Source organism: Nothobranchius furzeri, chromosome 15 (genome assembly GCF_043380555.1).
Source record: "Nothobranchius furzeri strain GRZ-AD chromosome 15, NfurGRZ-RIMD1, whole genome shotgun sequence".
NCBI classification, from domain to species: Eukaryota; Metazoa; Chordata; class Actinopteri; order Cyprinodontiformes; family Nothobranchiidae; genus Nothobranchius; species Nothobranchius furzeri.
The window spans coordinates 35,715,142-35,739,003 of NC_091755.1; the positions used below are offsets into that span (position 1 = coordinate 35,715,142).

At 40.1% G+C, this 23,862-nt stretch overlaps 2 protein-coding genes across 2 annotated transcripts in view; both read left to right on the plus strand.

The window, feature by feature from the left end:
• cfap74 (cilia and flagella associated protein 74) overlaps nucleotides 1-9,470 on the plus strand; it is an 86,644-nt gene extending 77,174 nt beyond the window's left edge. Inside the window, exons 28-39 of the mRNA XM_015966959.3 lie at nucleotides 2,352-2,464; nucleotides 2,537-2,671; nucleotides 3,593-3,702; nucleotides 3,780-3,835; nucleotides 3,987-4,106; nucleotides 4,212-4,367; nucleotides 4,532-4,667; nucleotides 6,572-6,726; nucleotides 8,089-8,221; nucleotides 8,429-8,562; nucleotides 8,688-8,822; nucleotides 9,089-9,470. Coding sequence (XP_015822445.3) covers nucleotides 2,352-2,464; nucleotides 2,537-2,671; nucleotides 3,593-3,702; nucleotides 3,780-3,835; nucleotides 3,987-4,106; nucleotides 4,212-4,367; nucleotides 4,532-4,667; nucleotides 6,572-6,726; nucleotides 8,089-8,221; nucleotides 8,429-8,562; nucleotides 8,688-8,822; nucleotides 9,089-9,190 — 1,485 coding nt within the window. The 3' untranslated portion in view covers nucleotides 9,191-9,470. The remainder of the gene's footprint in view (nucleotides 1-2,351; nucleotides 2,465-2,536; nucleotides 2,672-3,592; nucleotides 3,703-3,779; nucleotides 3,836-3,986; nucleotides 4,107-4,211; nucleotides 4,368-4,531; nucleotides 4,668-6,571; nucleotides 6,727-8,088; nucleotides 8,222-8,428; nucleotides 8,563-8,687; nucleotides 8,823-9,088) is intronic.
• A 10,984-nt stretch (nucleotides 9,471-20,454) lies between these two features.
• Nucleotides 20,455-23,862, plus strand: part of gnb1a (guanine nucleotide binding protein (G protein), beta polypeptide 1a) — a 55,615-nt gene continuing 52,207 nt past the window's right edge. Inside the window, exon 1 of the mRNA XM_015966960.3 lies at nucleotides 20,455-20,810. The gene's annotated coding sequence lies outside the window, so the exon portion shown is untranslated. The remainder of the gene's footprint in view (nucleotides 20,811-23,862) is intronic.

Consider the following 23,862-nt stretch of genomic DNA (forward strand, 5'->3'; position numbering starts at 1 on the left):
CTCCCCCAACTCACAGCGGATAGTTGTGGTTTTAAAGACACTCAAGTCATTTAGAACAGAGGAAAGAGCCACAGCGAACTCCACCGCTGTCTTCGTTGTTTATGAGAAACTGAGCGTCGCTGTGTGTGACGTCCTTGATGCTGTAGTTTTTTAGCTGTAGTCAAAAATGGCGTCTGGCGACAGCGCAAGCATCTTTCTTTGGAAGAAAAGCTTTTAGCGCTTCTACTTGTTGTTTTAAAGACGTGTCCAAGTCATTTAGAACAGAGGAAAGAGCCGCAACGAACTCCGCTTCAGTCGCCATGTTTTTGACAAACTCGGAGTTGTGGTGTGTGACGTACGCTACTCAGCGCTGATTGGCTCGGTTAGAATTCTCAGGGGGTGGGGTTATTGGAATAGGAGAGTTCCCAGACCTTTTCTCTGTGCAGAATTAAACAGAGGAGGAGTCTGGCAGGCTAGGCTAGATTTGTTCTGGAGGAACTCTTAATCTGTTATGATAAAATGCAAACTATTTTACATGGTTAACAGAGCAATATGTATGAATTTTACAGTGAAATAATCACAAACCAGTCTAATGTCTCAGTCATGTTGGAAGGAAGGTTACATTGAAACAGATGTCCTTCTTAGCTGGTTGTGGGTTGTCAGTTTGTCTCCTTTCAAAATGGCCAAATAGGGTCTTTGTCTGTGAGCCCATGGGACTGTTGAGTTAGCACTAAGGTAAAGCTACAGCACCAGCATTTGCTATTGGGCATTGTCAAGCAAAAGGCTCCAGAATTGTTTAAAAAATTGAAGCCGGTAATCTGGAGCAACCCAGAAGTTATTTCTTGTACCCTTAAAGGTTCGCAGAAAAAAAATGTCTTTTACTATTATTTCTGATGATAATCTGTCACTCTGAGTTTTTCATGCAGACTGCACATGAACATTGTCTCCTACATCTATCTCCTGCTTTAGCTTCTGATAGAAAATAGACGGTGAAACTTTAGGATCTGAAAAGCCTGACAGATCTACGTCTTACTGTCACTTAACATTCACGGACTCACCCATCTTGACTCGTGACGGGGAAATTTGTTTTTAGTTTAGAGTCCGGGAAAAAACATATAACGTTTTGGCTAGTAGATGCTAACCGTTAGCATTAGCATTAGCAACTCCATCACATGACAACTCCTTCAGGTTTGTGTTATTTGCGGAGATAAAACATCCACATTTAAAAACAAACAGTCTTTAGTAGAGTCATGCTGCTGTTATTCATTCAGAGGCAAGATGCCACAAATAAGCCTCTAAAGTTGTTCAAAGCTCAGCCCTGATGTGGCTCACTTCTAGTTCCTGAAACCGGCACACTGGTGCTACTTCTTTAGAGTATGACTTACATTCCTAATAGAGACCACTGCAAATGCATTGATTAAATGATTGAACCATATATTTAAGAAGCCACAACATCTAATATCGGGTGAAGCAAGCTAGAGGCTAACATTGAGCTAACAATGCTAATGCTTGATATCTCAATTACCAACAACTCAATATTACAGTGAAATGTATTTGTGTATATATTTATCTACTTATTAACTTACTGTGTATGACTCGTCTTCACTTGTAGAATCTTCTGCCACTGATCCGTGACTGGCGGAGCTCGGAGCGGCAGTGAGAAAGTAACTTTTTGTTTAAAATAATTGACTGCAGTAACCAAATTTGACCACAGGATGTCATTCTTACCTAATTCTTACATATTGCACTTTTAAAGGTCAGTTATTATTCGTGTCAACTTTTGTTACTCCAAAATAATTTATACAAAAAACATGTCATAACTTTAAGCAATAAACATTAGCAGTCTGGTCTCATTAGGATATGAGTTGACACAGTTTTGTAGATTCCTAAACAAAAAAAATAAATAAAACTGAAGTGTAAGAAAAGGTGACAAGTTTTTAAAGACGGAGTTTTCCTGTTGAAAACCTTCCTGTTCGGAGGTGAAAACCTGTCTTGAACTGGGATGTGGATGCACCCAAGTGGTTCTGCCCCAGAGCCATTATGTTGATTGTGGAGTTCTGCCTTGAGCTCATTCTGCAGACCTGAGTTGTTGCTCTACATACTGTTTTGTGTTTCTTTCTATCTGTGGTGTTCAGAACTGGGGGAAAAAAACGAATAATGAAAATAAGGAGCATAAGCAGGAGAGCTTCAGACTCCTTGTGTCTGAGTCATGCAAGCTGGTCAATGTTACAAAAGCAAAAATGTTCCTGATGGATTTAAATTCAGCCAAGTGTGATTTTTTTTCTTTCTCTGCTGAACTTTTTACTGTATTGGTGCTCTGCAACTCTCTTCAATCATCTTGCATTGTTGTCATGTGTTCCATCCCTAAACAGGAGCGCCCAGTTGTACACAGCAAATGGAAAAAGTTGATGGTGAATCAAAGTGACAGAAAGGTGTCAAAAACCATTAGGACCAAAAATCCTGATCCTGTCAACATACATCCTGAGTAGGTATACATTCTAGGATGAAATATTGAAGTTTCCCAGTTTGTGATTATGTTTTAATGATTTTATTTAAGGTCAGAGCAGTACAAAGAGGCCAAGGCCTTTTTGCTCTGCTCCTTTACTCAGAGCTACAAAGAGCTGGTCATCCCCTGCTTCGTGTCAGATGGAGACCCTCCAGAGACAGACAGACAGATTCAACCACCATGGAGGTAAAAACTCGGGAAAACTAACCTGCAGAGGTTTTTCAGAAAAGAGCAGTGTTGTTATTTTTATATCCATTACAGCTTCAAACTAATCAGTTTTATCTCTTTTTAAAATATGTTCTATTGAATCAGTGAAGAACACTGCAGGGCTTTAAAACACTAAAGTTTTTATTAAATAGCCCTGTTTATGACATATTTTCAATTGAAAATGACTTGGTCTTTTCAGATTTCATCAATCATTTTTTACATCCATGTTTTTGGGACTGCAGTAGATCAGGAGGTAGAACGCGTTGTCCAGTAATCAGAAGGTTGCAGGTCCGATCCCAGCTCCCACAAGAAAAGGCTGCTGTTGTGTCCTTGAGCAAGACACTTAACCGGCCTTGTCTACTGGTGGTGGTTGAAGGGACTGTTGACACCAGAGCACCCCAGGGCAGCTGTGGCTACACTGTAGCTCCTCACCAGCAGCATGTGAATTTGTGAATGACTGATTGTGTTGTGAAGCGCCTTGGGGGGTTGCAGAACCCTAAGAAGGCTCTATACAAATATAGGCCATTTATCATTTCTATCTGATCCCAGAGGAGTTTTTCTCGTTAAAACCCCTTTTCTTTGCTGCACCACAAATTGGAATCACTGTGAAAGCTGCGAAAGTGTTGGTCAGTCCTTTATATGATTTTCTGTCACATCTTTTTGTTTTTCATTTGCAGTGAATAATTCAGAAAGAGCAATCCTGCATAAAATTATTATTTAGTTTGGTAAAGTGGTAATAAAAAAACACACATCTAGGATAAGGTGTGTGCAAAACCTCAAATATTCAAAAATAATTTTTTCATTTGTCTTTCACTCCAGTTACATTAAAATCAATATCAAAGCGTGTAAATAACATACTGCATCTGTCAGTTTATCATTTTAACACTTGTTGTGTTTTAGTCCCATAAATACTCTCTACCTGAAGCTTCAGTGTCCTGCTGTACAGCCCCCTCTAGTGGTGGTGTCCAATAATGGCCATAATGTCGTGGACTTCCACCAAGTTCTTGTGGGTAAGAAAATAATCAAAAGGAAATGCAACATTTGCTCTCAGACTGCTCCCTGACTGACTGTCTATGTTTGTTTGCAGGGGAGAGAATAATTCAAAGGTTGATAATTAAGAACATTTCAAATGAATCGCTGGATGTATCCTTTCACCAACAATAGTTATAGAAGAAACCTCTTCTAAACATATCTGTGCACACTTCTGAGAAATGAGAAGTGCACTTAATGATTTACGTCAGTCTGATAAGGAGGTAAACATTGGAACTTTATTTTTCTTTGACTGTTTTGCAAGCTGAGGTCATCAATTTTGGACACAACTGGTCCCTTTTCTCTCGTCAATGCTCTAAGATGCATTCATCCTGGACAAACGCACACTTTGGTACTTGCCTTCAGTCCAACTCTGGGGAAAAAGGTGGATGACAATAAAATGCACTACTTAATATTGTTTAATTAAAAATGAGAGCAAACCCACATAAAACATCAGTAATATGACACTACCTTGCCTTTACTTCCTTAGCACTATGAAATCCTGGAGATACAAAGTCTTAAAATGGACTTGGAAATAAGTCTGTGTGGGGAGGGTGTACTTCCTGAGATCACCTCCTCTCACACAGGAAGTCTTCTTGACTTTGGCTTTGTGTTGGAGAAGGAGACCACCTCAAAGTGTGTGCAGGTCAGTCACCCACTGACAGTGCCAAAAATACAGGAATATGGTCGTGAAAACGGCTGCATCCTGTTCATCTGGAAGATTTTTTTATTATTAAATCAGTGCTGCTGTGGTGATTCTTGTAATGGTGACAACATTCCTGCTGGTTTAAAGTGGCCTTTTGCTTGCAGTTACAGAACAAATCGAAGGTGGCGGTGGGTTTCAGAGTGCTGCTGGACAGTCTGTGTCCTTCTAAGACTCAGATGGACTCTGACAGAGTACTGTTGCTGGGTGGAAGCAGAAGCTCTCCGGTTCAGCCCAGTGTGGGTAAGATGTTAAATGTTAGAGTGTGATAATTAAAGCTAAAGCCCAATTTGACCAGTTGGCATGATGTCATCGTTGCCAGATGCATTTAAAATAAACCAAAACGCTTCGAAAATACAAGAGGCTGATGAGAAGAAGGCTTGCTCAGTAAATACAATCATGTTGGAACCTATATGTTATGGCTAATCCTCAAATATATAGTAAGTAATTAAGTAAATTTTATTTATATAGCACTTATCACAGATATAGAATCACAAAGTGCTTCACATAGATCAAAACAAAATAAAACAAAGTAATGATCTCAAAACAGAATTAGATAAACATCAGAAAAAATAAAGTCATAAAATTATAAAACTTCATAAACAGATGAAAGATGACAAGTTTGAGTTAAAAATAAGAAAATAAAAGATTTAGGTAAAAGCAGCTTTAAATAGAAGGGTTTTATAAAAGTGTCCAGACTGAATCCTACGTAGGAATAAAGGAAGATCATTCCAGAGTCGGGGTGCAACAGTCTGAAAGGAGCGATCACCTCGACTTTTATATCTGGTCTTTGGAACTTCTAGAAGGTTCTGGTGGGTGGACCTGAGGGCTGGGTTGGAGCATAAGGCTTTAACAGTTCAGTAATATAGGGAGAAGCTTGACCATGTAGAGCATTGAAAGTTATAAACAGGACTCTAGAATGAACTCTAAAGTTGACGGGTAACCTGTGCAGAGACATCAGAATAGGAGTGATGTGAGCTCTTCTGTTTGGTCCAGTTAGGAGCCTCGCTGCAGAGTTCTGGACCAAATGAAGGCGTTCAAGGGCTTTTTGTTAAAACATGTGAAAAGTGTGTTACAGTAATCTAGATGGGAGGAGATAAAGGCATGGATATCCATGTCAAGTTCATGTTTTGACACCAACCTTTGCAATTTGGAGATATTTCTTAAATGATAAAAACTGTTTCGGACCAATGTTTTTGAGTGACTTTCAAGAGACATAGATCATTAAAAAATAACACCCAAATTCCTTAAGTTCGTCCTGACGGCAGAGGCTATATTACCAAGTTTTAGACTAATCTTCAAAGATATGAAGGTTTTTAAATAAGTTGGTTTAACTAAAGTTGTGATTGATTACTTGATGCGCTACTTGTTTTTAAATGAGAAACCAAAATCTGAAAGTTTCAGACGATCAGGTGGAAAAGCCAGGTTCTGAGTGGATGTGACCTCATGTACGACATGTTGAGATCACACGGACCCACCCAAGAATGTTTTTGGTCATCTTTAAGGCCCGGTTTACCTGGCAGGATTTTAAAATTGTTGGCCAGTTTTCTAAACATGAGAGACCCCTCATTCAGAGATAAAAGTTCATGGCTATAACTGTTTGGTCCCACAGCAGCCAAACAACAAACTACACACCAACGTTCCTCAGTCATATGGGAAATCTTGCAAGTAAACAATCGTGGTAGAGGAAGGGCGTGCAGCACGATTCCTTTACATTGCTTATTGATTGGCTGCATGCCACAGTCAACGGGCAGCACATTTGTTTGTCCTTGAAAATCAGACCGAGACAATCTAACACGTTTAAAATTCCTGATCGGAGTGGTCCCCACATCCTTTCAAGTGGACCGCAGCGCTCTTAACACACCACACATGGCAGGAATATCTGATAAGATTATTCTTAGAGCAATTACAGTAAGCATGCACATCCTTAAGATTGTGTGAGAGGAGGATCGGGTCCAAAATCTGCATAAATATCTTGCTGTGTGACCCGGGCGTTAGTTGCAGAATTACTGGGTGCTACTCTCCGCCCATTCTTGAACAAACTACATTTTGCTACGTGCTCTCCCCTTTGTTCATTATTGTATTTGATAGATTGTATTGTCTGCTGTAGCAGAAACAGTAGCAGCTGCAGAACCTCTGTCCTACAGGAACCCAGAACTACAGTGGTCTGAGTGTGTTCGGTGTGACACCAGTAGAGGGCAGCATTGCTCCTGGAAAGAAGCAAGACATTACCATCACTTTCCAGCCTGACCATCCATCTGTCAACTACTCTGATAAACTCACTGTAGAACTGAAAAATAAGGTTAGCAAAACACACACACACACACATGCAAGCACTCACACATAGACACACACTTTTACCCATGTCTTTACCTCCAATCAGAAGTTGGAAAAGTCATCACATGATCCAGAAAAAGTGTTGCCCTTGATTTCAGATTTATTGACCAAGTAAAATTACATTTACAAGGAATTTAGCTTCGGTAGGTGTTCGCTCTCTAAAACATACAACAACTACAATAAATGAGAATAAAAATACATAAAAAACACATAAGAACATGTACATTTGCTCACACACATATATACATATATGCATACACATACACACACATACATATGTATACACACACACACACACACACACACACATCCATAAGCGTACTGAATAAGTATTAAAAACTAAAATAAAAGGATGCTAAAGGATCTACAGATTCAGGAGAGAAATGGCTGAAGGAAAGAAACTGTTCTTGTGTCTGGTAGTTTTTGTGTACAGCGATCTATAGCGTCTGCCAGATGGGAGGAGATGGAAGAGAGTAGATGCAGGATGTGTGGCATCTTGGACAATATTCACTGCCTTTTTCCTGGTCCTGCTGATGTACAGTTCCTGGACAGAGGGCAGTTGGGCACCAATGATTTTTCCTGCTGTTTTAATAATACGCTGTAGTCTGCATTTGTCCATTTTTGTGGCTGACCCGAACCAGACAGTGATGGATGAGCAAAGTATGGATTCGACTGCAGCAGTGTAGAAGATAATCAGCAGCTCTTGTGGTAGGCCGTACTTCCTCAGTTGCTGTAAGAAATACATCCTCTGCTGAGCCTTTTTGAGGATGGAGTTGATGTTTGTTTCCCACTTCAGATCCCTGGAAATGATAGTTCCCAAGAACTTAAATGAGTCCACCATTGGCACTGGGCTGTTGGATATTGTGAGGGGGGGCAGCACTGTGGGAAGCTTCCTAAAATCCACGACCATCTCCACAGTCTTAAGGGTGTTAACCTCAAGATTGTGCTGACTACACCAGACCACCAGCCTCTCAACTTCTCGCTGATAAGCAGACTCGTCACCATCCCGGATGAGCCCAATGACAGTGGTGTCATCTGCAAATTTCAGAATTTTAACAGCTGCGTCCTTAGAGGTGCAGTCATTGGTGTACAAAGAAAAGAGCAGTGGAGCAAGGACGCACCCCTGTGGTGCACCGGTGCTGATCAACCTTGTGCCAGACGTAACGTTGTTCAACCGCACATGCTGGCTCCTATTTGTCAGGAAGCTGGAAATCCACTGACACATGGCAGGGGAAACAGTGAGCTGAGAGAGCTTTGTGGTGAGGATGGTGAGGAGGTGATGCAGACCCATATGTCCTCATTTGAATGTGTCTTCTTTGTCTTCCAGAGTGAAGTGTGTGTGATGAGTCTGAAGGGTGCAGCCTCTTCACACAACATGTTTCTGCATGGAGGAGACCTGCGGACAGTGCCTACTGAGTCTCTTGTCCCCTCATCCATCTTCTGCCCATCTCACCTCACAGGTATCACAGCTCACATCGTTATCTCAAGATTGTGATTTGATAAAATAACTCGCCAGGTTTGTGCAAATTCAATTATAATTTGTTTGTAATGGCTACATGGGATGCAAGCAAGCTGATCTGTGTCAACAGAATCAGCGGGTGGTTACTAAAAGTTTAAATGATTTGTAATGAAAGAGCTGAAACCTGCAAAACACTTTCCTCTTGTAGAGTCAGAGCTGACGGAGGGGCCGAGCATCCCGGTGCTGGTGACCCTGCGCGCCAGCCACAAGGCAGGTGTCATCATACCTGGAGTCAGGGAGCTGCATGTGGGCTGCATCTGCTCCAAAAACACCAAAGTCCAGGTACTGGGATGATGAGAGGCCGACAGAGTTTTAATAGCTGCATTCTGGTGCTTGAAAAGGAAGCAGCTGTTACAGAACAGAGCGGTGTTTATCTTTACCAAATTCTCCGCTCTGTGCTTTTCCAGCGAGGTGAGTTTTATTGGGATAACGTGGAACCACTGGAGCAGCAGGGCTTCACAGTGACGCCTATCAGAGGCAGTGTGGAGGCAGGCGGCAAATGTGCTGTCACCATCACCTGGACTCCCAGAAAAGACCACAAGGTAAGGGACAGATCATTGATCTTACAGTGATCAGCCAAATAAGCCCAAGTTTTATCATGTAAAAAGTTTCAAAAACAAATGTTTTTGTGTTGTGAGAAGAGAAAATGTCATTTTTACTTTTGTGTTTCAGTGGTTTTAGGGTCAAAGTCTTCATTCACTGTGTGTGTGTGTGTGTGTGTGTGTGTGTGTGTGTGTGTGTGTGTGTGTGTGTGTGTGTGTGTGTGTGTGTTTGTGTGTGTGTGTGTGTGTGTGTGTGTGTGTTTCAGCCATTTGAGGTGCTACAGAGATGTGTGACTCTTACTATAAAGGGTGATGAGACCATTATTTACAGAGTCACCTTGATGGCAGTCTTCAAGACTGCTGACTGAGCCTCCTTGTTTCTGGACGCTGGCCTGTAGAAAGTTTGAAAATTGCACTCGGCTGTTCCCCTTAGGAAGAGGGTTAAGGTTAACTCAGAAGTACTTCAGTGAACTGTAGTTAGAAACATGGATTCTGTTGTTTAAAAAATAAAGCATTTTGTGACAACTGGAATAATTTCTTTATTTACATCTGTAAATCAGGACTGTACAGTCAAGTGAATTCAATCGCCTAAAATGTTTCTGTATTACTGCACTTCTAAGAGAGAAATTTAGTTATTTTTGAATCCTTGAAAAACATAAATCCAGCAGAACAAAAAGCTTGAAAAGTGAAACATAAAAATCAGATCATCGGAAGCCTTCCTTTATGATCAAAACATAAATAAGAAAATAATGAAAAAACAAACTCAGAAAGCCCAGAATATAACCAGCTCTCCACCACCAGGGGGAGTGTGTGATCAACTGTGTTATGGTGGAGGGTGTGGCAGCTGTGGCTGGACAGACCATAATACTCACCTGCTGTAGCAAGAGGCTGACCGAGGCCCAACCTGGTAGACGTGTCTCTAAACGGGTGAAATATTCCTATGTTGGAGATGAGAGGGAGTACTTTTGGTAAGTTTTAAAAATATTTGTATGAAACCACTGATTAAAACATGTAAACACGAGTATTTGTGGTATAGTTAGAGCAGCGTGACTAATTGATAAAACAATATTTTTTCCACAGGTGGAAAGAGTACTAAAATGTCCTACTTAAGAACGAGTACCAGTACTTTGATAATTTTTTACTCAAGTACAAGTAAAAGTACTTGCCTCAATTTTTACTCAAATAAAAGTAAAAAGTATCGTAAATAAAATGTACTCTAAGTAAAAGTTACTTAGTTACATTTTTGTCAGCGTTACATCAGTGCAAAACCACAACACCAGTTCACAACACGCTCGTGTGTGCACGCACACACACGGATACACACAGTTTAATGGAAGGATTTCTATCCAATCAGTGAGTTTAGGACGTGCACATTGATTGGACGAGGTTTTTCTAGGATGGTACATTTCAATTGTGATTAAAATTATTCTTTATTTTGAAAAAAAAGTTAATTTTTAGATGCCATCAGTATGAGTTATCGCAATGTTTTCATGACAAAACTCTAACATGAGACTGTGCTCTAATCTGTCACATAACAAGCTAAATAAAAGTCAAACATTTCAAATGACTGTATGACAGCTGCTAACGTTGGCCCTGCCCTACTTTACCTCTACATTACAGTTCCTTTATCCATGTCCATCCTAGAGCTCCTCTCTGACCTTCATGCTTATTTAGAGCAGCTGATTTTTAAAGTTAGCAGAGTTCATCCTTGGTAGTGGGTTCACTCACTCATTTAAAGATATCGGCCAGAGGCAAAATTCGTTTGAACAGCATGTGTAAATGTTTATTAAAACCTCAGATGAAAAAGGATTTTGGATTTTGACGTCTGGAATTGTAAGAAAATCTGATGTTTGTGACCGGCGCGGGAAAAACAGAAACTAACTTCTGGTCTAAGCCCTGGGCAGCTGGTGACGTTTCACAAGGAGCTCTGCTGAAACAGCTGTAGTAAACAACGCCTGACTCCGGTGTTTCTGCGTTAGCGTTATAGCAGAGAACATTGTGTCATCAATCAGATGTAGCTTCTGAAGCCTCTACTAGTCGGTCAGATTTGTTTTTTCTCTGGGAAACGGCGACGAGAACGGATATTGGATTACCGGAGACGTTCAACCGAACTCCGACCCCGCCAGCTGGATATCACTACCAGAGGTGCAGACATGTTTTAGACCGTTTGACTTTGAAGACCTGCGACCCGATTTGGACATAGAGGAGGATTCTGTTCATCTTCAGAACCAAAATCAGTACAGTTTGTTTACTTTTCTTAAATATTTAATTTCTGTGCTCCACTGGGAGCTCTAAGCTGACAAATTCTCAGCTGGTCTTAACTCCATCATGTGTCCCAATATAGTTCAGTAATCTACAGTTTTACTGCTGTGTGTATTTATTGACTTAACTCTGGAAAATATTTAACCGACAATTTACCAGAATAAATCTTCCTGATGCTGGAGTAACTCCTTAGCTCAGTTCATTGTTTGCACTAATCCATGATGTCAAGGAGGTTCTAATGTAGAAATATAGAGATCATCTTTTAGATTATATCTGTGTGTGTGTGTGCGTGTGTGTGTGTGCGTGTGCGTGTGTGTGTGTGTATCGTAGCTTTCCCAAAGGACTTGTTCTTTCCTTACCGGAGCTAACACGGTTAGCAGTTTTGCTGCAGTCATGCTAACGGGACTCGTCTAGAGCAAGCCCCCCACAATGCGGTTGAAAATTTGAAGCAATCCCGGAAGTACCAAAAATTGCAGTTCCACCCTCATCCGCTGGGGGCTGGTGACTCAGAAGCGAGCAAATCCTCATTGACTCCCATGTTAAAAATACCAATTTCACAGCAGAAATAAACATGTTTACAGCCTGGTACCAAAAAAATGTTTTAGGTTTAATAGATCTAGTTTACACTCATGACAACTCTGAGGGGGATGAATTTTTTTCTCACTCTTCTGTTTAAGTGTATTAAAAGCCTAAAATTCTGTATAATTAATGAGCATCTGACCCACGTGACCGCAGAGCTAGCTCCGGGGAAAGGCCTCAGTCTGAGCCTCGGCCTCGCCTGAAAACTGTTCCGTCATTTTCTGTCTCTCAACTTAGACCATTAGTTGTAGCATTTGTGTATTCTTTTTTGGATATTTTTTGTGCAATTCTTGGACAAAATGACTTGCTGTGGCATTAATTGCACTAATAGAGCGTCCAAGGAGTCTCCACTTCATTTTTTTCGGTAAGAAAAATTATATTTTTGTATTTTAGGTCACTGCCGAGCGGAGCTTAGATTTTAACATGTACTGTTTAACCATGAAATTTATATGTAATAGGGTAAAACCCAGTGCATTTAACATAATGCTGCACTTTAGAAAATGAGTTGAAATATAACATGTTGATGGAGCTGGGTTCTGACTATTGGCTTGTGGAGCTCTCGGGAGACCTCTGTGTTCCACCCGGTTTTACCCAGCGATCAGCCCGGCGTATCTCTGACTCAGAAGCTCTGGTGTTGTGCACAGTTAACTCTGGTTGTAGCTAGGTTGCTACCCAGGGGTGGCGTTAGGCCCGGCTACTTGGGCTCAAGCCCCGAATCTTTAATGAAAAGCCCCGGATCTCAAACGTGGAAGTAACATGCAGTACCAAAGTCCAACAGAGAGGGAGCCGCTAGCAGTAGTTTGTATACAGCCTGCCTGAGCCTCCACCACTGAAGAAGAAGCCCTTCAGCAGCTGGCTTCTTCCGCAGTGCCTGGTTTTTTCTACACTCTGCCTGAAACGCATGTGTGAAGATGGACATAAGGATGTTTTTTAGACCAAAAGTACCATGACAGATACCCAGCTTTGATGAGACCGGTGTTGACTCAGGTTTGTGAGTCTTATTTGAAAATATTTGTTGTGCTGCTGGTTTGCCTAAAGTTAGCTTACTATCAGGTAGTGGTGGTTCTACATGGAATTACTCCCCGGGCGAGGCCCCCTTTGAGCGCCCCCCCCCCCCCCCCCCACACACACACACACCACCACCACCACCACGCCACCCCACCTGCACGAACACACGCATGTTTTCTACAAACAGGCATGTTTTATTAGAACGACTATTGAACATTCATTTTTCTAAGTTGCACATATTTACATTAATTACTATGAAGTTGTCAGAATGTAAAGCAATATACATTATATACTGTATCAAAATATATAGAATCAAATATACAAAAACAAACAATAACTAAATATTAAGAATATATGAACATAATATATAATAAATATTCTAAATAGAAAAATATTTCACACATAACAAACTAAAGATAATCACTACAGCATTGCACTTAAAACAGAAAACACAAACTAAAATTAAAACCCAACCTTAATGAAAAGTCATCAATAATGTCGTTATATGAAATCTGCGCCCCTACTGAGTGATTGATACTAATCAGAGCCAGGTTAGTGAGCCGCCCCTGAAACATAGGTGACCTCAGGTATGACTTGATCAAGTTTTGAAAAGCTCCTCTCAGCTTGAGCCACAGTGACTGGCAGAGCAGTCCAAAAGTTGGGGTAGATCTCCAATAGATCTTTATCACGATCCATAATATTTTAGAATTGCCCCTGAAATTGTAATTTAAACTGACATAAAAAAAACTGTAGACTACCAAAAATGCCTACTTTTACAGAACAAATCATGTAAAAATCAGTGCAGCCATCTGCAATAAATAGGATAGTTAGTGGTGACTGGGGAGTTTTCTTCTGCTTGTAGATTATGTGAACATGATCAACATGTGTTTGTTGTTGTTCAGGCAGGCCACAGGCTGCAGCGAGCATTTAATAAATCCTAGTTTGAATCAGTAAAAAACGATTCAAGGAATTTTTTCGAACCATTTGAATATTCATTTCAATATTTCAGCCCTATTAGCTCTGTTAGCAATTAGTTGGCCAAATTTAACCGTTAAAATCCCAGTTAACTGGTTCAAAAAATTGAAAACATGCATCATGGGAGCGTACATACCTTTATCTTTCTCCTCTTTTTTTCTTTTTCTTTTTCCTGAATCGGGCACCTGGTGGTTTTAGCCTTTTTATGTTCATCTCTTCTGTTTGGCTCTTGACTCAATAAGTTTCCTTTAGTCAGGACTAAACAATTTGACCTTGATGGGGGGGTGACCACAAAATCGTTTTGTTTTTCCTTTTTTATTTGGCCATTTCACACAATTCAGAAAAACCTGAAAGAACGATAGGCCTGTGTTTATGATATTATGAATGAAATGTGCGTTAAATGGAAGAACATCAAGATGCGATTGACTTTAGCCATGTTAATACAGTTGATTCAGCCCCTAATCACTCATTTCATTTGGGAAAGACCCAGAGGTGAATTCCCCCGCCGCACCCCTCCCCTTCCTGTTCTTCATACACGCACGTTGCACGTGAACGTTCTCAGTCAGCAGGAGCGCCTACAGCTGCAGGGGGCGCCAACTTGCTGTTTCCAATCCAGACACTGTCATATGACAGATAATAGAAAACTTCGGTGCTGCACAGATTTCTTTCTTTTTTATTTTTTACTCAGTGCTTGTGCACCCCTTTTGTGTCATGAAAAAATGCCGCCCCGGGCAACTGCCCTGTCTGCCCGTGCCTAAAACAGCTACTGCTATCAGGTAAAGTTGATGGAGAAAGACACACTAAACACTTAACAGGAACAATACACTACCCTGAATATGCTTAATATGTAGCTTCAGATTAAAAATTATGTGACAAATATATATGTTGACTAGTGCGTGTCACTTGTGTGTGTGCGTGTGTGTGTGTGTGTGTGTGTGTGTGTGTGTGTGCACGCGCATGTGTGTTAAGCCCCGGATCGTCTTCAGTCCTTAATCCGCCCCTGTTGCTACCTCCGTTAGCTTAGCTCCCACCTCCGCGTTAGCTTTGGGTTAGCTTCAGGTTAGCTTGTAGCTAATTCGACCGGGTGTCGTCAGTTGATCCCAGCCTTCCAGCCCCACCCTCAGCTCCACCTCTCTTCCCTTTTGTGGAATTGTCTGGGCTTGACGGAACCTGTGACGGTCAAAATGGCGGTGGTGGCCACCTCCCATTTCTCCTCAAAAACGTGTTATTGGAGTCTATGGAAACCCACTGTCCAATATTTATATGTTGATGGTCTAGAGTCCAGAAGAAGCGGTGCAGTTCTAGATGGATTTATAGATGTAGGTTACTATTTTAGATCAGACCTGTTATTTAAAAATGTGTGTAGGACATAGACACATGGCTCAGACCTTTTGCTGCTGCTGTAAACGCAATTTTACGTAATCATTAGGAGCGTGAAAGTAAACAACAGTTATTCACAATACTAGCATCAGCAGCTAGCTTGTTTTACGTGCTGGAGTGACGTATGCGAAACACAGTTCTTCACTGTCTGGAGGAGAGGATTTGGATTTTCTGTAATGATTTATGACAAAAGTCCTTAACAAAATAAAAAACTCAACCCACTACATGTTTATATAGATGGTAAAGTGTAGTTATTTTGCATTCCTACAATTTTAATGCCAAGCCAATACCTTTAACCCTTCACCACTGAAATCAGTTTGTTCATTCCAATCCTCCTAAATAATCCTCCAATCATCCAACTGGAATCCTTAAGGGTTCCGTAACGTCCATCCTATCGGAATAGGCCTTGGGAGCCCAGGTGTTACTAGAACTAATGGTGTCTCCTCACCAGCGTGAGCCTCCAAACTGTGAAGGTTGGTCTCCAAACATGAACTTTAAATTCATGCCTTTTGTCTCCTCTTGTAACACTTTAATATGTTTTAAAAGGCTAGTATCATGATATGTTACACCTCCCAGACCAAAGATAAGATAAAACATTATCATAAACACTGTCGAGACGTCATTATTTATGAAATAGAAGTTATTTTCCTGAGCCATTACTTCAGCCAAGATATAGGATGCATGGATTTGATTAAACCATGCTGTCTCATGCAGTCCTATATGTGTAACACACACACACACTGCAGCATGTTAGAATCTTTTGAATGACTGAACTGCTTTTGTAATAATTTTATCTCTTATTCTGGAGTAAAATAAAGAAACAAGCTAAATCATCACACATCTGTGGCATCAAGAAGCATCTTCTGAGTTCAAACCAGGCCCCCACAATGCGGCTTTAAAATTGAGGCCAACCCGGAAGTAAGAAATATTGCAGTTCCACCCTCATCCGCTGGGGGCTGGTATCAGAAGCGAGCAAATCCTCATTGACTCCCATGTTAAAAATACCAATTTCACAGCAGAAATAAACATGTTTACAGCCTGGTACCAAAACATGTTTTTTGTTTAAATTTATATATATATATATATATATATATATATATATATATATATATATATATATATATATATATATAATATAAATATATAATATAAATATATTAATGTCGATGGTTCAAACACAGGGATGGAGCACAATGTTTATACCTGAACAGTATCAGGATGTTTTAACTCACAGAGGCCTGCAGGGCTTCTGTTTTATGAGCAAAGCGCTGATAATCCGCTGGTTATGGGCGCTAAACGTTATTTTGCCGCTTCCGTGCGGAGCGGTAGGGAAACACATTTCAAACACGGAACCGAGTCTGGTTACCGAACCGAGCAGAATTCTGATGACGTCACACCGGTGTGCGAAGGTGCAGGTTCCAACCAGGAGAGGAGGGAGAGAGGAGGTAAACAGCGAGTGGATCACAGGGACTGAGCTGATGTATTTGAGCAAAACTGCGGTAAAAATGGCTGTTTGTCCTCATTATCTAAAGTGTATTCCCCCCGGTTTAGATGCAGTGCTCATGCAGGAGTCTCTTTCTGTTCCGATGCTGCTACACGTAATATTTTCAATTTATTAAGCCTACAATTTATTTTTACTCAGTAACGGATATGAATTAAAATGTAGCGAATTACAATTCTTTTTTTAAAATGTACTCAAGTAAAAGTAAAAGTACAGATTTTAAAAGTATAAATATACAGAAAAGCTACTCAATTACAGTAACGTGAGTAAATGTAATTCGTTACTTTCCACCTCCGATTTTTTTCCATAAAAATAGAATTCATCTAATTAAATGTTAGTATCACTGGCATCCTTGCAATTTTAATTATTTAATTTTAATGTATTTTGTTATTTTGTTTGTTATTTTTACCTCTCAGCAAGTTGATTAGCATATAAAATACTAACATGTTATTTTGGTATAGAAACGAGGTTTATATCTTAAAAAAGAAAGAAAGAAACTACTTGTTTTTATAAAATATTGATTTTGTTTTGATAGACAAAGCCGTTGTACTAATGGAACATTAGGTGTTATACACTGGATTAGAAACAGCAGCACAGTGATGCTTCAGAGTAAAAATCCCCCAACATTGTCACTGGGGTGATGGGCTTCTCAAAATATCACTGGATATATAACAGCAGTGTGAAATATCAACATTACAAAACTTAATCTGTATTCATAAAGTTCTTGATACATGAAGTGACCAAAAGACACAACAATAAAAGAATAACAACAAAACACAAATACCATCAGTATGGTACAATTTTCCTTTATTTAAATCAATCTGTAAAGATATATTTCTAAAAGAAATTCCTGTAACTAATGTTCCAGATCAAAGCCAGAAAGGATGAAAATAGCAGACACTTTTCTTAGTATCATTATTTTTTCTCAAACAGTGGACTACTTTTAGATATTTTATTTATTCAGCATGTTATCCAAATATTTAAAGTTTTTTAATTAGACCATAATTTTAGAAATTCACTAACTTTACCCTTTACATTCAATTTAAAAGAAATGACATTTTTTGCCAACCACTATTAGGCTTTTGTTGGTTGGTTTTAAAAACGTCTACAGAAACTGCTGCTAAAGGATGTCACAAATGGCTGCAGGTGTTTGGATCTGGTCCACAGAAGAGCAGAAAGTTACCAAGTGGATTCCAACACTGCGTACTTTCACAGCTAATCTCCTCTCGCTAAAAGTCTGATGGCGCAAGTAAAGTTAGGCCCTGCACATCTGAACAGCAGATGTCAGTAATGCCTTAAAGTGGACCAATAGGATCTGACCTCTCAGAGATACATGCAGTAAGCATTTATCAGAGATTGGAGGAGATTACGCTAAATCAGATTACTGCATCCCGACCTGCCTATAAAAGGCAAGGTCATTAAGAGATTAGCCTCATGTAATGTCACCCGTTTTATGAGATGTATTAAATCATATTATGTAATGTTTGTGTTGCTGTTTTGCCTTTTTTTAAATCTGATTTCTCTGATCCCTCGTTAATACCATCAGATGGTGCTACTTAAACTTTATACGCCGGCTAACCACGGTATTTATGTGTGTTTACGTCCACAGCTTCAATGAAATTTCTTCAAATCTGAACGAATTAAAAACACACCTGTGTTATAAATGTTTTGCAGGGTCGTTAATGCACTAAACCACCTACGTTTTTCCATCTACAAAGGACATCTAGTTTTATTTACAAGTTGACACTTCAGATTTCAGCCTAACGTTTAGCCACTCATATCCAAGTGTGGACGGTGCTTTTTCTCTCATCATCAGATTGAATGCAGATGTATAAGATGCATCCCACAGGTGCTCTAAAGTGCCACCAAAGGAGCTTCACAACACATGTATGCAGACAGACAGTATCCAGGGGCAACTAAATCTTAGCAGCATTAACCTGGGTGGATGCGTCCCAGTGGAAGCCCACACCCAGAACATTACCTGGGTCTGTGCATCTGTTTTATTTATTTAGATAAAAGAAATCTTAAAATCAGGTTATGAATCCATTAAAGCGTCAGTCGATGACAACTGCTCCCCTGTGTTTGCTAATCTAGATGAATAAATTATTTTTGTAGGGTAATTAAAGTAAGCACAAACACTTCTTTAAGTACTGTGAGGTTTTTAGAGAGTTGTTAATAACTATTGATTGTTTGATGTAATAAAGGGGAAACAAAATATGTGTATATTTAGACATATTTGCTTTTTTTGTTTTACCATGCAGTCAAATGAAAAATCATAGGTGCATTTTACAATAAAGTTGAGGGTCATTGTAAAAGGATGTTTCTTGTTACTCGTCTGACATTTCATTCAAATTATGCAACGGAAAAGCTGCTGGTTTAAAGTTTTTTTAATGTAAAAACACAACAACAACCAGCAATAACAACACTAGCATTCAGGAATGTTCTTTGTGCAGACCAAAGCTGTTGCTGCTGTCCTGCCCCGTCGGGCTGAGCCCATGCACACTCTGATGCCTCGGAGGACAACAAAGCGTTCCATGTCTCCAAGTAACGCCTGAACCCTCAGAGCATTAAGCCCTCCTCTGAGCAAACGACATAGACTACTGGTGATAATGATCAAGTCAACTCTACAGCCATACACCCACAGGAAGGACATCCCTAAAGATTTCTTAGAGACATCTGTCCATAAATTATGAAACATGACAATGTTTGTATTAAGAAAATTCTCCAACAGCCAGGCTTTGAATTACGGGGAACTAGGGGGAGCCAGGGGGAGCCTGTCTCCCCAGAAGTCCTCAACTGACACATCCAGCGGGAGGCTAAAAATTATCCCGTTTCAATCTATCAGACATTATTTATATGAACTCTCAGCATACCAAGACTTCTTGCAGGCATTCCATGTGTACAGTGTCCCCCTCACTGTTTTTGATGGGATTGGAAAGATGACATCCCCCACCCCTCTCATTGGTCCCCTCCGGAAGCCTGTGTGTAATTCGAACCCTGCCAACAACAAACAATGAAAACTATTAATGATGTTATGAGTGGTTATTACCGTCAATAATAAAACAAATGAAAACCATCTCCATGTTTTTTCTTCTGATTAATTGTGTAATCCAACAGAAACACTGAATGACTCAGAGTCTAAGTATATGTAGCAAAGTGGCTGGGCTCATTTGTCTGCTTTGAATTTCAAATGAAATTGTGTTGTTGTTTTTGAGGTAGCGGTACGTCTACCAACATTTTCATATTGCACACATGCAAAGTGATCTCTGGTGAATATCTTGTTTAGAAAGATTACAGAATAACAGTTTTCAAGGGATTTCAGATAAAAAAAGTTGATAAACCTGTGTTTAATAGGCAGCTTGTATACTTAATATTATTAGGTTTCTTATAAAATCAGTGCCAAATAGTCCTTATACACTGTTGGGTGATGCATTATGCTAGAGTTGTGGGGAATTCTTACCCAAATTATGTAACATACAATTCATTGTCATTTTTTAAATGGTAAACTAATTTTGTATAGACATATAAACCGTGCTTAGATTTGTAAGAAGGTTTGAGAAGTTCTTCAGTTAGTTTTTTGTTCCATAATTTGAAAATGTTATTTTTTTTTTCAAGACAGAATTTGTTTTGGATATTACAAAATCTCTTGTTGTATTTGGAGACTTAAAACGTTCTTCCTGTTTGGAAACCAAATGTAGCTTTTAATATTTTCTCCTCCAGTTCCGTTTAACTTAAGTGTTGTTAAACGAAACAAGTCTAGATAATTTTTAAAGTGGATTTGACTGGTAAATATTGTCTAGGTGTGTCGGTATTACCGAAGATGGCAGTATTTCCTGATCTGTCAGTGGTCTCCGACCCTTCGCCGTGCGTTATGACGCTGCCGTAACGTGGGGTTTCCCAGACCTGAATGCAGGGTTACCGCGCCCATCTCTGCTGTTTGATGGCCGGAGGAAGAAGCGACTGAGATTCTGGCGTGAAGGAAGAAACAAGAGGGACGAAGACGGTGGGAAAGAGAAGAAGGGCCACTTGCTTAAAGTTGGAGATTGCCTCGAAACGTTGGAACGCTCAAACGGGACTCAGACTTGCCTTTTTGGGTGAAAACCGCCGTATCTCTGCGCCGGTGTATCGCGCCCCCTCAGCGGGTTAAAACTGGGTTCGGGGAGTGTTGCTCCTCGGTGGCTAAATTTGATAAATCTGTTCGCCTACGCCGAGAGAGGAGAGACAACGTTTAGCTGTTTCCAGTCAATGTGATTCAGACAGCGGATACATTCGACTGAACGCGGGTAAGGATGTGTTCTTATATTCAATTTTGCGCTGCAGGAAATGCATTAAGTGTTTGCTTTTGGCTAGCCGTTCGATCAGGGGAGATGAACGAAAAGGGTTCAGCTGGGCTGAGTGGCTCCAGTTAGCTCCTGTTAGCTTGTCTCTGGCTCGTTTTTGCTGCCAAAATTGTGGGCAGGGGCCCCACAGTTAGATAAACGTCACTCGCTGCTTTAGTTCTGGTGTCAATTTGTAGAAACATTAATTAGATAGAGAAAATAAGCAGTGTTAGCATTAATTAGCTTTGTTAATCTGTGACATCCCTACAACGTCCGGGTATATGTCCCTCTCTGATTAGCCGTCTCTGTTCAACTTAATCAGCCTCGTTTAAATTAATGATCTACCCCAACGATATTTTAGTACAAAATACCACCGAGACTTTTAGTCATCCTGGTCGACGCTGACATAGTGGACTTGTTCGTCGGCCTTCATGTTTGTATTTCTTAAAGATACCAAGTGATTGCCTTTTGGGCTAACGCTTGCCTCCCGTGGATTTTTCGGGTTTTAATCCCAAAGTTGTCGATTCTTTAAGATTGCATTAGTGGAAAAAGCACGATCGGAGTTTGGATTCAGTTTCACACACACACACAAAGCATTTGTAGCATCATGGATTGACAACGAAGAAAGTCTAAAAATGGCTACTTCGCCAACATTATCACTACCACCCCCACTTTTCTGTATCCCGTCCATCAGCAGCGGTGTTTTCACGCCTGGCGTAGTTGATCCCGGGTGTTTATTACTAATATAGTTAAAGTCATGCGCCTGTCACTCATGAATAATAACGAGGTTGTCATTTATTATTGTTTTAAGTAGAATTGTTTATTATATGTCGGTAGTGCTTACATTTACAGCTGCGGACACTGATTCGGCAGGTCTTGTTCAAACGAACTAGTTGATCCTACAGTGTTAACTTCATTAAATCGAAACTAAACCACCGTGGATTATGGCTACTGTATGCCCTAGTGATTCACAAGCAGCCACCCAGCCGTGCACTTGTGCTGAAACTGAACGTATGCAGTATTTTATTTTAGATCGCCTTTAACGCAAATTCTGCAGGAACACAGCAAATGACAGCTCCGAGATCGCGACGAAAAACTCAACCCACCGCCGTCTCTAAGCAGTAAGAGAAGCCATAGCCATTTTAGTTTTGCGCTAAAGCGGCCCCTTTCCAACGACCTTAATTTGAACTTCTCGTTTTAATTAGGTGAAAACAGGATTGTCTAATTGGATTTTGACAATCTGTGTATCATGACCACAGGTCTGTTGCAGGTCAGGTTGTTAGCTGCTACCGTAATCATACCCAACCGGGCCGCGCTGCTCCTTTAGCATTTTAAGCTCCAGCCTAGAAAACGGGCACCCGCGATGAAGCGTTAACCCCAAATGAGCTGAAATCGTGCCACCCTGAGGTTTTTGTAATCCATAATAATGTCTTGATGGTTTATGCTTTGGTGTAAAGTGTTTCGAAAGCAGGCTTAGGACCGAGTGTTCACAGGAAGCCAGGAAGAGACCCTCGGCGCTCAGACGAGGTAACATACATGTAGCTTTTACCAGATAATTAATCCCAGATAGTTTTCCTCTGCTTGCAGTAGGTAGGTAGGTGTGCGGGACATCCGTCAGTGTTTTGTAAAAGCCAGACGCATTTAGTGGCTCACAAAGATTAATTCATTTTGCCATTGTGCCCCCACCCTCCGCCTCCTCGAATGAATGGGTTCCTGTATTCAGGGCCCAGGCAGCTGCAATGAACAAGATGGCGTTCAAAGCCTTTTTCTTCACCGCTTTTTCACAGACACGGAGAGGCAGCTGCCGAGCATCGGATGGGTTCAGGGCTGGCATGCTAGATGTCTGATTATCCACGTTCAGGCAGTCCACACTGCGTTAGCTTTAAATTTGTTTTCATAGGTTAGTAAAATTCCTTGTCGGCTTATTTCAGCATGCACGCCTCAGATCCAGGAGAACATGGTGGGGAAGGGGTGTTGCACATCTCAGCTGTGGATCTGATATCTGGGGAACCTAAATGCCTCTGTAAATATTTTTATAGTAAATGCATATTTGAGTATTACATGTTTGTAAATAACTTGCTTTGATTTGATAAATCTGTCACCTTTGATATATTAAACTTTATTTTTAGAATGTGCTATAAATGAAAGTGACAGTGAACCTGGGGATGGGGTGAAAAGCTTGGTTATTAAAACATTTTATTTTCAAATGTTCTCACCATAAAATTGACTAAATGTGACATTTACTAGCATCAAAATGATAACTTCATTTATTTAGATAAAGCAGTTTCGGAAAAACAATAAATTTCAAAAGAAATCTTAAATGTTATGCAGTTGTGTGGATGTGTTTAATTTATAAATGCAGTAAACGATTTGGATTAAGTTATTACTCTCTGGGATTATTTTATTTTTTAGGATTATGTGGCTTTGGTCAGTAATGGTGCTTATTTTCTGTCCCTAGCATAATCTTTATTTTAATATAATAGAAATTAAAGCAGAAATGTCTTGGCTATTAAAAGCACCAAAAGAAAACATCTGTGTTTAACAAACAACATTCTTTCATGATTTCAATGATCATATTCAAAATTAATTCAAAGTCATTTATATTTTACATGTGCAGTAGCTACCAGTTTGAATCTCACTCCCCACTGAGTGTTTCACTGGTATAAATGCATTTGCATCAGGTTTCACACAAAGCTCTTATGAGACAAGTGATGTGAAACATTACGTTTAGTTTTCTTTCCCCCTGAAATTCCAGAGAAACTTCACTGACTTTTTAGGCACTAATTGCTCTTGTTTTACTGCTCCTCCAGTTGAGTCCCGGTAATTCTTGGAGAGCAAATACTTCAGTTTTATTAGATAATCTTTCTCACAAATCTGTTGCATTCAAGACAAGAAAATAAAAAATACAAAATTCAAGTCATGTTTTAATTTTAGATGGCATAATTTCCGCAAGAGTTTACGGTGATCCAATCGGTGCTTTCTGAGAAGCTTTCTGAAACTAGTTCCGGAAGTAGAT